This window comes from Oryctolagus cuniculus, chromosome 7 (assembly GCF_964237555.1).
Source record: "Oryctolagus cuniculus chromosome 7, mOryCun1.1, whole genome shotgun sequence".
Classification (NCBI taxonomy): Eukaryota; Metazoa; Chordata; class Mammalia; order Lagomorpha; family Leporidae; genus Oryctolagus; species Oryctolagus cuniculus.
Genome location: NC_091438.1, coordinates 28905955 through 28919436, shown reverse-complemented (window position 1 = coordinate 28919436; position 13482 = coordinate 28905955). Strand labels below are relative to the sequence as shown.

The following is a 13482-nucleotide window of genomic DNA, read 5'->3' as shown; positions in this document are numbered from 1 at the left end:
TGGTTATTAATCCTTTATCAGTTGCATTGCTTGCAAATAATTTATCCCATCCTGTCAGTTGTTTCTTCACGTTGTTGAGTGTTTCTTTTGCAGTACAGAAACTTCTCAACTTGATGTAATCCCATTTGTTCATTTTAGCTTTGATTGTCTGTGCCCCTGGGGTCTTTTCCAACAACTCTTTGGTTGTGCCTATATCTTTCAGGGTTTGCCAATGTTCTCTAGTAACTTGATGGTTTCAGGTCAGAGATTTTAATTCATTTTGAGTGGATTCTTGTGTAAAGTGTTAGATATGGGTCTTGCTTCATACTTTGGCATATGGAGATCCAGTTTTCCCAGCACCATTTGTTGGCGAGATTGTCCTAACTCCAGGGATTGATTTCAGCTCCTTTGTCAAACATAAGTTGGTTGTAGATGTTTGGATTGATTTCTGGCATTTCTGTTCTGCTCCATTGGTCTATCTTAAGTTTGTTAATGTGATGTATCACATTGATTGATTTATGAATGTTGCACCATACATGCATACCAGGGATAAATCCCATTTGGTCTGGGTGAATGATCCTTCTCATGTGTTGTTAGATTTGATTGGCTAGCATTTTGTTAAGGTTTTTTGTGTCTATGTTCATCACGGAAATTGGTCTGGAGTGCTCTTTCTCTGTTGCATCTTTTCATGTTTAGAAATGAAAAAGATGCTGGCTTCCTGGTAGGAGTTTGAGAAGATAGCTTCCTTTTCAATTGTTTTGAATAACTTGAGAAGAATTGGAGTTAATTTTAAAATGTCTGGTAGAATTCAGCAGTACAGCCATCAGGCCTAGACTTTTCTTTGTTGATAGGGCCTTTATTATTGATTCAATTTCTGTCTTGGTTATGGGTCTGTTTAGGTTTTCAGTGTCTTCATGGCTCAATTTAGGTAGGTTGTATGTGTCCAGGAATCTATCCATTTCTTCTAGGTTTCCCAGATTGTTGCCATACAGCTCTTTGTAGTAATTTCTGATTATTCTTTTTATTTTTGTGGTGTCGTTGTTACATTTCTTTTTTAATTTCTAATTTTATTGATTTGGATCTTCTCCTGTTTTTGGTTCGTTGGACCAATGATGTGTCAATTTTGTTTATTTTTTTCAAAAAAAAACAGCTCTTCATTTTGCTTATATTTTGTATTTTTGTTTCAATTTTGTTGATTTCTTCTCTAACTTTAATTATTTATTTTCTCCTACAAGCTTTTGGTTTGGATTGCAATTATTTTTCTAGATCCTTTAGATGCATTGATAGCTCATTTATCTGATACTTTTCCAATTTCTTGATGTAGGTACCAATTGCTATAAACTTTCCTCAACACAGCTTTTACTGTATGCCGTAAGTTTTGATTTGTTGTACTGTAATCTTCATTTGTCTCCAGAAATTTTTTTTATTTCTCTTTTGATTCCTTCTATGACCCACTGTTCATTCAGGAGCATGCTGTTCAACCTCCATATGTTTCTATATGTTCTAGAAATTCTGAAGTTGCTGATTCCAGCTTTATTGCATTGTGTTCTGAGAAGATGCATGGTATGATTTCAATTTGTTTGAATTTGCTGAGACTTGCTTTATGATCTAGCATGTAGTCAATCATGGAGATGATTCCATGCACTGGTGAGAAGAATGTGTATTCTGCAACTGTAGGATGAAAATTCTGTAGATGTCCATTAGGTCTAGTTGGTCTATAGTGTCAATTAACTCTGGTGTTTCCTTGCCAATTTTCTGTCTGGTTGATCTGTCTATTACCAAAAGTGAGGTATTGAAGTCCCCCATCTATGTCTCTCTTTGGCTCTTTTAAATAGCCAGATAACGTGTAATTAGGTTCATATTCATTTATAATATTCACTTCTTCCTGTTGAATTGATCCCTTAATGATTATATAGTGTCCTTCTTTCTCTATTTTAACTTTTTTATGCTAAAGTCTATTTTGTCAGATACTGGATGGATACACAAGTTTTTGGTTTCTGTTAGCATAGAATATCTTTTTCCATCCTTTCATTTTCAATCTGCATGTGTCTTTGTTGGTGGGATGTATTTCCTGTAGGCAACAAATAAATGGGTTTTGTTTTTTAATTCATTTAGTCAGTTTGTGTCTTCTAACTGCAGAATTGAGGTCATTTACATTCAAAGTGACTACTGATAATTAATAAGTTCTCCCTGCCATTTTTCCATAAATATTCCTATTGTTTACTTTGGATTCCCTTTGTACTTCTACTAGGAGATTTTTTTGCCTTCACCTTCTTTCATAGTGATGACCATGTTTCTGTGTTTCTGTGTGTAGCATATCCTTAATAATATTCTTAATTTTTTTTGTAATGCTGGGTGAGTGGTGACAAATTCTTTCAATTTCTGTTTGCTGTGAAAGATCTTTATTTCACCTGCATTCATTAAAGATAGCTTTTCAGGATACAGTACTCTGGGTTGACAGTTTTATTTCTCTTAAGACTTGGACTATATCTCACCATTCTCTCCTAACCTGTAAGGTTTCTGATAAGAAGTCTGCTTTGATTCTAACAAGAGATCCTCTGAAATCATCTGGAATTTCTCTCATTCACATATTAGAATCTTTTCTTTATGTTTTACTGTGGTGAGTTTGACTATAATGTGTCATGTTGAAGATCTTTTCTGATCATGTCTATTGGGAGTTCTATGTGCTTCCTGTACTTGGATATCCCTTTCTTTCTCCAAATTAGGGAAGTTTTCTGTTACTATTTCACTGAATTTCTGTGGTCCTGAAGGACTGGGGGGAGGGTGACCCCGGCTATTGCTGGGTGTGTGCACAGAGGCTGCCTGTGTCTACCTGTCTGTGTCCAAAATTGGTGTCATCTCTCCCCCTGCTGGCCTCAGGTCTGTGCTGTAGCAGGGAGAGGGGGAGGGAGGCAGATCACCTTCTCCCCCTCAACTTCTGGGTGATTGGTGGTCTGCTGTTGTGGGGATCCACGTAGGACTCCAGCAGCAGTTCACACAGCTCTCCCTCCCATTGTATTAGCAGTGCCGTGGGCCCGTGGTTCGCTAAGGCAGACATCCTCTTCCCCGGATCCAAGTTTGTGGGTCTTCTGTTGTGTATTTGCTCTCTCAGCATGGATCTGGACTGCCTCCACTGCTCTGGCAGGGTCTCTCATTGCAGCTCTCCCACACCTTTATCCTGAGAGTGTGCTCTCTCTCCTTTTTAAAATATAAATTTTGCCCTGCATAAATAAGACCATCCTGTTGCTACTCCACCATCTTGGAACCTCTGGTCATCACTTCTGACCAACAAGTGGTGTCCCCAACAGCCCTACTAAAGAGGAACTGATACCCTGGTGAAGTGTTACTTTCAAGATCCAGCTACATGTTCTGAATACTGTTGACTACATGTATTTGTTTCTTTTAGAAATTATGAAGCACAAATCTTCTTGACCCATGTGCAGGGTTTCCCAATAGCCAGAATCTCTCAAAGATATTCTCTGAGATTCCTGCTCTATCTTATAATGATTCTGCTTATATTTCCTAATCTATAATTCTGTTGGAGTAAAACAATCCCTTAATTCATTAAGTCCTCCTTGGCAAAACTCAGGACTTTTCATAAGTGGGTCTCTCCCCAGCAGAAAGAAGGGGTCATCAAAGAGGGATGTACTTTTCTCTGAAGGGAGGAGAGAACTTCCACTTTGCTTATGGCCCTGTCTGAATACTGACGGAGTTTGTGGACTCAAAAGGTTTCCATAGCCTTGGCAGCTCATGTCAAGAGCCTCATGTGATCACTGACATCATAAATAAGAGTGTCAATTGCTAAGTCAACAACAGGAGTCACTGTGAACTTACTCCCCATGTAGGACTTCTGTCCTTAATGAGTTGTACTATGAGAATTAACTATAAAACTTTTTTTTCAAACAGTACTTTATACTTTGTGTGTCTGCGTGGGTGCAAATTGTGGAAATATTTACTTAGTATAGAGTTGGTCTTCTGTATATAAAATTAATTAAAAATGAATCTTAATGAAGAACAGGATGGGAGAATGAGTAGGCCTTGGGGTGGGTGTGGGGGTGGGAAGGCAGGTATGGGAGGAAGAACCACTATATTCCTAAAGCTATACCTATGAAATTTGTATTCATTAAATAAAAGCTTTCTTAAAAATAATAAGTGGGTCACTGACAGAAACTGTACTCTATCCACAACACCCACAACTTCCCTGCACACACTCTTCATTTGAGATATACCTGTTGTTGTAGGTGGATGCTGTGGGGGCACTTTGTAAATCTCTTGTCTCTCCTGTGTCTCAAACACTCTTTTCCTAAGCTTCTAGGAGTATTGGCAACTCTCAGATGAGTAGTGTGAAAATTTTTTTAGCCAACGAGCCTCCTTACCTAACATCATATCATGTCCTTGGGATTAACATATATTCAACCTCTTTAATATGAGGACACAAGGGCTCAGCTTCTTTCTCAAAGAGGTTGAACTCTGGACAGCCATCCCAGCTCCACAGCTCCCTTAGGTTCTCTGTTCTGTCTTGCAATTGCATATGAGTTCCACTCCTCTCTGTACTCAACCCTGTTTTTTCACCTGACCCCAACCATCACCCCCAAAAAGTGATTCCAAGAACAAGTCCAACAAACTTTCAGAGACAAAACCACATCTTTCTTTCATCACTTTCTGGGAAAGCATACCTGAAATCTATAATTCTACAAATATGTTTATATGTTTTCTGTTTCCTTTCTCAGGCTTTTTTTTTTTTTTTTTTTGACAGGCAGAGTGGACAGTGAGAGAGAGAGACAGAGAGAAAGGTCTTCCTTTGCCGTTGGTTCACCCTCCAATGGCCGCCGCAGCCAGCGCACCGCGCTGATCCAATGGCAGGAGCCAGGTACTCATCCTGGTCTCCCATGGGGTGCAGGGCCCAAGGACTGGGCCATCCTCCACTGCACTCCCTGGCCACAGCAGAGAGCTGGCCTGGAAGAGGGGCAACCGGGACAGAATCCAGTGCCCTGACCGGGACTAGAACCCGGTGTGCCGGTGCCGCAAGGCAGAGGATTAGCCTAGTGAGCCACGGTGTTTCCTTTCTCAGGCTTTTCCAACTGTTATTTCCTCCTCCTTCATTTTTTTTTTTTTTTTGACAGGCAGAGTGGACAATGAGAGAGAGAGAGAGACAGAGAGAAAGGTCGTCCTTTTCCATTGGTTCACCCTCCAATGGCCGCTAAGGCCAGTGTGCTGTAGCCGGCATACCGCACTGATCCGAAAGCAGGAGCCAGGTGCTTCTCCTGGTTTCCCATGAGGGTGCAGGGCCCAAGCACTTGGGCCATCCTCCACTGCACTCCCGGGCCACAGCAGAGAGCTGGACAGGAAGAGGAGCAATCGGGACAGAATCCGGCGTCCCAACCAGGACTAGAATCCGGGGTGCCGGCGCCGCAGGCGGAGGATTAGCCTGTTGAGCCACGGCGCCGGCCCTCCTTCATTTTCATCTGGGCCTTCCACTCATACATTAAAGACCAGCTCAGATACTATCCTATCTGAAGTTAGAATTTAAGGAACACATGAGTCTTCTTCCATCATTTCCTGCTTATTGTCACTTCCTCATAACTTATACCAATTTCTAAATACTGTCTTTTCAAACTTTTCTCCTCCACTAAAGTACTCTTAGAAGCAATTTGAGGCCAGTCTTTTAGTTTTATTCTACTTTGTATATCACATGGATAGCATAATATTTGACACATAGAAAATAATAAGTATTTGTGGGATAAATAAAGGAGTGAAGGAGTGAAAAAATGCAAATGCTAAACTGTGTGTTTCAGTCTCTAAGGGCTAGAAAAATCTGAAAATGTTGAAACAGCTCTGTTTAATAGAATGTTGTTTTATTGTCAACTGTTCCCAAGTCGTGACTAGCAGAATCAACTTTTCCATCAACCATTACTATTGATTTTCTTTAATTATCAGAGAATTTGATCTAGGGATCCTAAAGAAACAGTCTATGAAAGTTTTAGTATTCTCACCGGCCCATTTTTCTAGGAGTAAAAGATCCACTGTCTTATTATCATAGCTCTTCCTCATAAATTCTAGGTTAATTTGACCTTGCATATTAAACTGGTGGCAGAATCTATTTGAGGTTCAGGATTTTGCCACAGTTTTTAAAACTGTGAATACCTGCTAAGTGCCGTACTATGAGAACAGAAAGACGAATGATCGCAATCTCTGTTCTCAACTCACAAAGGACGTGCAAACCACCCACATGCCTAAAAGACGATGAAGAATATGATAAGTGGAAATGGAAAGATGTAAAGTAGTATGGTTCTCAGACAAGAAAATGCAGCCAGCCTATCAGAGTCTAGATGGTAAGGGCTGCAGTTTGATGAGAAGGGTTTCCACATGATAGAGGGAAGGATATGAGCAGGAGACTAAAGTAGAGACATGTCAAGAGGTGGAACACAGGTATGGAAAACAGAAAAGAAAAACCCTTTTGAATTAGCGTTGAAGGCTGTTTCCAGGGGCTCGGGAGGTTGAGAAAAAATGTTGCTGTCAGGAAGAACAAGATAAACACATCTTCCACTAATTTCCCTTTATCTCTTTCCACCTACATCATGCATGCATTAAACATTAATGGTAACATTGTTATAATGGAGACAATGAATGTGGCATTTTTGCCCAAGAAATTTCAGTTATATCAATGTCGCTATGGAATATCACTCACCATGTGGTGCCATTTCACACTGGATTGCAGAGTCTGGAGACTGCTTACTATCCAGAAGGAAGAAGGAGAGTAGTTTAAAGGGAATGCCCATGTTCCCAACCCTGAGTTAAGTTGATGGTAAAGCCCAACACACACGCGCACACTCACACACACAAACACACACACAAACCTACACGCACATACACAAAAAGTACAGATAAAATCTTTATGAATATTACTAAACAACACTTAACAAAACAATTAACAGATGGATTATGGCATCACATTGAAAGAATACAATATTACCAAGTGGTATTTATGCCAAACACACCAGTTTGCTCAATAAAACAAAATCAAAAGTACCATTCTCAACAATCATTGCTAAAAAAGAAAATCTACATAATACTTTTGTGACAAAATTTTTCGATTGTATTTTAAATCTATTCTCTATAATACTTAATGAGATAGTTTTGTAGTTAACTTCTTAACGTGATAAACACAAAATCCATTACTAGTTTGAAGTTTCTTCTAGGGGCCAGCACTGTAGCACAGCAGGTTAAAGCTCTGGCCTGCAGCGCCAGCATCCCATATAAGTGCTGGTTCGAGTCCTGGCTGTACCACTTCCAATCCAGCTCCCTGCTAATGTGCCTGGGAAAGCAGCAGAGGGTGGCCCAAGTCTTGGGGCCCCTGCACCCATGTGGGAGACCTGGAAGAAGCTCCTGGCTCCTGACTTTGAATCGGTTCAGTCCTGGCCATTGTGGATATTTGGGGAGTGAACCAGCGAATGGAAGATTTTCTCTCTCTCTCTCTGTAACTCTGACTTTCAAATATATATAATAAATCTTTGTTAAAAAGGAAGTATTTCCTAGTATTACTAGAAATTAAATTACATATAAAAATTGTACATTTATAATTTTTACACTGGGTTCAGAAAATATTTCTCTGCTATTTGTACTTTTTGAAATTCATACAGAAAAGCCTATCAAAGCATGTGGATATTTTGGGGAATGTTCTATGAGCATTAAGGGAAAAATATACATTCTTTGTCTCCATGGATGGAATTGATTTATGGCTGTCCCTCTTTCTCTTCATGTCCTCTCTCTCTTTCTCCCTTTCTCCCTCTGACATGCACACACACACACACACACATACACAGACACTTATTTCTCTTTATTGTGTCCTAAAGCCTTACTTGTTCTCTGGTTCCTCAATGGCATGTTGACAGAAGTCAATTAAATTCTTCCACCACTAATGCTGAAAAAGAATATTATGTATTAACACATAAACCAGTAACATTATTATAGTTCTGTTTGTTTCATCAGCTTTGGTGCTACAAATTTTATAATGTTCTAAGATATGAAGATTGTATTAGTTATCCATTGCTATGTATCAAATTAACACAAATTTAATGTTCTAAAAAACACTGATTTATTGTTTGTCAGTTTTCTGCAGGTCAGGAAAATCTATCTCATCTTTCCTGTATTCTCTGCTCAGGTCTCATGCAGCTGAAATCCAGGGGTTACCTGGGACTGTTATCTTATTTGAGTCTCAGGGTCCTCTTCCAATGTCACTTAGGTCTTAGCAGAGTCCCCTTCTTTGAGGTTGTGAGACTGAGGGCTCTGCTGTTTGCCTGGCTGTGACACAAGGCATCTCTCAGCTCTGAGAAGCCATTTGCAATTCCTCTCCAAATACCCCCTTCCAAAGGGGTCCCCACCCTACCAGACTCTTTTTTTTTTTTTGATAGGCAGATTTAGACAGTGAAGACAGTGCGAGAGAGACAGAGAGAAATGTCTTCCTTTTTCCGTTGGTTCACCCCCAAAGTGGCCTCTACGGCCGGTGCATTGTGGCCAGTGCGCTGCGCCGATCTGAAGCCAGGAGCCAGGTGCTTCCTCTTGGTCTTCCATGCGGGTGCAGGGCCCAAGGACCTGGGCCATCCTCCACTGCACTCCCGAGCCACAGCAGAGAGCTGGACTGGAAGAGGAGCAACCGGAATAGAATACGGCACCCCAACCGGGCGTATAACCTGGGGTGCCGGTGCCGCAGGTGGAGGATTAGCCCCTAGTGAGCCATGGCACCAGCTTCCTACCAGTCTTTTACATTTGTCCTTGACTTTCCAGACCAGACTTAACAGGCTCATGTTTTGTGAGGCTCTCTCAGATAATCTCCCTCTTAATTGACTAGTAACACTGATCACAGCCATACAATGCCTTTTGATGTGTTATGCAACATAATTACAAGAGTGAGACCCTGTCATAGTCACAGCATAAGCAGTATTCTTTCTTAACTTCTCAGCTTCCAGGGGAGGGACTTATAACAAAGCATGAATGCCAGGGACAGGAGTAGTGGAGGCCATTTTTTATTTTATTTTTTTTACCATTTACATTTTTAATATTCCTTTGTATTTTTTCTTTTTGTTATAAATTTTTCAATTATTTGATATTTTCTTTTTAATTCCTATTTATTGCTTTAATCATGAATTTCAATTCTGAAATTCAAATTTGTCTGAATGAAGACCCCAATTTCTGTTTCATTGTTGTTATTACTTATACTCTTCTGGTATTCTTTTTTTTCTCAATTTTTATTTTCATTATTTTAAAATAATTTATTCAATGTTATTTTTATTTTTTTGTAAGGCAAAGAGAGAGAGAGAGCCAGCACTCCCACTTAGTGGTTTGCTCCTCAAATGCCCACCATAGCCAGGATTGGGGTGGGTCAAAAGTGGGAAGTAGGAATTCAATTTAGATCTAACATGGGTGGCAGGGACCCAGTAACTGCATCAGTTATCACCTGCTGCTTCTTAGGGTACACGTTAGCAGGAAGGTAAAATTGGATGCAGAGACAGGACTCAAACCCAGACACTCCAGTATGGAATGTGGGTATCCCAAATGGCATCTTAACTGTTATTCCCAGGCTCACCCTATGGAGACTGTTTTCTAAGTATTTCTAGTATGTAGCATACTGTTAGATTTATTTGTAACTTATGCCGGCACCGTGGCTCACTAGGCTAATCCTCCGCCTTGCGGCTCCAGCATCCCGGGTTCTAGTCCCCGTCGGGGCGCCAGATTCTGTCCCGGTTGCCCCTCTTCCAGGCCAGCTCTCTGCTGTGGCCAGGGAGTGCAGTGGAGGATGGCCCAAGTCCTTGGGCCCTGCACCCCATGGGAGACCAGGATAAGCACCTGGCTCCTGCCATCGGATCAGCACGGTGCGCCGGCCGCGGCGGCCATTGGAGGGTGAACCAACGGCAAAAAGGAAGACCTTTCACTCTGTCTCTCTCTCTCACTGTCCACTCTGCCTGTCAAAAAAAAAAAAAAAAAGATTTATTTGTAACTTAACCTTTCTCCTTATAGATGAGCTCAATCCATTCTTATTTACATAACAGATTTTGCCATCCTATTATATTTTATGTGTCTTGTTGTTGTTACTATTCAATACTTTATTATTTGGAGTGTGTATGTGAGAGAGAGGGAGAGAGACGGGGATGTGGAGAAAGGGAGGAGAGAGGGGAATGGGTTTGTGGCTATCTTTAATATGAAAGGCTCATAATCCTGTTAGGATGCTGCTTAGAATGACCATCACTTGACTTGATACATTGATTCCTCAAACTCCAGGCAGAATCTGTTGATTCCTAGCTATAAACATAGATAAAATTTGCTGATTTCTATTTTCTCCATTTCCTCGTTCCTCATAAAATTTATTAATTAAACTGGTGAAATCTTTATACCTTTGTTTTTATATTTACATGATTACTCAATAATCCCAATTTTCATGGTGAAGAAATCAATGTACTTATGTTCCTTACCCCATTTCTTATTTTCTTTATAATTTCAAGACATTTAATTTGAAATTCAGAGTTACAAAGAGAGAGGGAGATACAGAAAGAGAATGAGAGAACTTCCATCAACCGATTAACTCCTCAGATAGCCCCAGTGGACAGCACCGGGCCAGGCTGAAGTCAGGAGCCTCATCTATGTCACTCACATGGGTGACAGGCGCCCAAATGGTTATACCATGTAGGCCTACTTTCTCAGTCTATTAGCAAGGAGCTGGATGGAAGTGGAGTACCTGGGACATGAACCAGCACCCATATGGGATGCTTGCATCACAGGCAGTGACTACCCCACAATGCCAGTCCCTGTAATCATTAGTAGTTATATCATTTGCGTGCTTTCAAGGTTTATAATATTTATTAAGTTTTATAACATTAACTTCACCTTCCTTTATGTCTTAAACTTACATTCAACAGTGCACACTGCCAGGCTTTCTCTATTTGTCTGAGTTAAAGTTCATTTTATGTTGGTATAATTAAGAGGGGCTCTGAAGAGTCACATTCCTTGAATTTTTCATGTTCAAAACTGTTTGTTACACTGAATCACACTTTGGGTAAAACATTCTCAAGCCACAATGTTTCCTTTTAGGATTTCACAGGGTCTGTGCTATTGTTATCTAGCTATAGAAAAGGACAAGGTTAGTTGGGTTTTTATTTTATTTTCCTATGTAGAGTAACTTTTTTTTCTTTTCTTGGATTTACAATGAATTATTTATCTTTGAAATTAACTCTAAAAGAATACAGCTAATTATGGATTGTCTTGAGTTAATTTTTCTTAGGTCATAATCTGGTTTGCAATGTATATATTAATGGAAAGTTTTATTAAAATTTTTGTTTAAAGATTTTATCTTTTGTTATTTTGGGTCTCTACTTTGGTGACACTAATTATGCTTCTATTAGTTCTCCTTTCAAGTCTTTTTAGCTTACCTAGAATTTGTGCTTCATGCTCCTTACCGTACTTTAACAATGTTTATTTTCTTGGTGCTGTTTCCAACATAGACTTCGTTTTGTGAGAATATGCCCCTACTCCACTTTCTTATTGAGCTGTGCTATTTTATTCTTAAACTGCTATAGCTGTACTTGGATATCACATTTTAGAGATGGAGTTGCTTTATTCAGTTTAAAAAAATTATCTTCTCTTTGACAATATTTTCTCAGAGTTACTTGTCATTGGTTTATCATTGCCTTTCTAGATTTTCTTGTAACAATCTTCATTTTGACCTTACATTCACTTAGTTTTTCATTATGATTCATAAGTAAAAGAGATGATTTTTTCCCAGTTCAAACGTTTGCAAGACTTTCACCTGTAGGAATTCTCCACCTGACCCAGAATGTGACTTGACTCCCTTAGCCTCCCCTCCAGCTGTGCCACCCCAGCAGCTCCAGAGTGCCTGCAGAGCTGACCTCCTTCCAGCTGTCCCCCTACAGCAACACTTTGTGTGTGCTTTCTTGGATATTCCTGTGTCACCAACTTATCCCGGTGCCAAATCAAAACCAGGGAAGAACTTTCAATGTCCACATCCCATTCCCACTTCTCTAAGATGCTCACCTTGCTTTTCTCATGTCCTCATCAACCAAGAGAAGCATTAGCCAACTCCCCATGGAGATGTCCCTGAGACCATACATAAGGACAAAAGCCCCATTGCAGAAATGCTCTATTTACTCAAAATTCAGCTATTTAATAGCTAGTGTGCTTTCAGTATCTTTTCCAAACAAGTTGTGTTATTGCTCAATCAAAGGGTTTGCTATGACAAATGTTTGCTGCTTCAGTTCTCTTAGGTTAAATACATACAGGAGGAAACTTTAGGACATATATGGAATATACCTCATAATTTTTACTTTTATAGGTGAGTATGGTTTATTTTAATTAACAAATGACCACACTCTTTTGTTTTTTTTTAATATTTATTTATTTCAGAGGGTAAGTTACAAACAGAGAGAGGGAGAGACAGAGAGAAGGGTCTTCTGGTTCACTCCCCATGTGACTGCAACTGCCAAGGCTGGATCAATCCAAAGCATGGAGCCAGGAGATTCTTTCAGGTCCTCCATGTGGGTTCAGGGGCCAAAGCCCTTGGGCCATCTTCTACTGCTTTCCCAGTCCATTGCAGAGAGCAGGATTGGATAAAGAGCAGGTGGGATAGGAACTGACACCCATATGGGATGCCAGCGCCACAGGTGGAGGCTAAGCCCACTATGCCACAGTGCCGGCCACTTTTGTTGATCTTTAAACTACTCAGTCTTATGATATTTTCACTGCCAGGTGAGATTTTCTATTTCCTGATTCCTTGAAATCCAGCTTCACTGGGGAAAATAAAATGTTTCCTGGAGGGGATTTCAATTTCAGATCTTGAGTGCTTGGAGTCAGACCAAACTTGGCTAGATAACAACTTATAGGCTGTTAGACAGCCAGAAGAAAACATAAGTGCCCAAGATGCCTGTAAGGCAGGAGCGGTCAGAAATGGGAAAGAAGTTAGATGTTGTGATGAATAATTTTATGTGTCAGCTTCATTATGCCATAGGATTTTCAGGCATTTATTTATTTATTTATTTATTTATTTAAACACTGTTCCTAATAAAGATTTTTCTGGAAGAGATCAGCATTGAAAGTGGTGGAATTGAGTAACATGTAGAATACTCTCCAATATGACTGGTCAGCATCCAATCTTTTGAGGAACAAAGATCAAAAAGGCAAAAGTTTCCATTTGCTCCCCACCTATCTGCTGAATTGCCGTCAGCACTCCTGATCTAAGAATTCTTGATTCTCAGGTCTTTAGACTGGGATTAGAATGTACACTACATATTCTGTCCATTCAACCATGTAACCTCACTCTCCCCCAGTCCAAGCATCTGGGCGCGCTGTCTGTCCCTTCCATTTTGATGGATGCCTTATCCCTAATAAAGCCTTATCCCTTCACACACAAAAAAAATGTACACTATAGACTTTCTACTTCTCAGTTTTGAATTAAACCATCAGCTTTCCTGAATTTGCAGCTTGTGGAAAGCACATTGT

The 13482-nt window shown here is 40.0% G+C and overlaps 1 protein-coding gene across 5 annotated transcripts in view; it reads right to left on the bottom strand.

Annotated features, from left to right (window-relative positions):
- MROH9 (maestro heat like repeat family member 9) overlaps positions 1 to 13482 on the bottom strand; it is a 107706-nt gene that overhangs the window by 87165 nt on the left and 7059 nt on the right. For all 5 annotated transcript variants that reach the window (XM_051857125.2, XM_051857126.2, XM_051857124.2 and 2 more), the window contains 2 exons: positions 7839 to 7900; positions 6668 to 6714 (listed from right to left, as the gene is read on the bottom strand). In XM_051857125.2, coding sequence (XP_051713085.1) covers positions 6668 to 6714; positions 7839 to 7863 — 72 coding nt within the window. In that variant the 5' untranslated portion in view covers positions 7864 to 7900. The remainder of the gene's footprint in view (positions 1 to 6667; positions 6715 to 7838; positions 7901 to 13482) is intronic.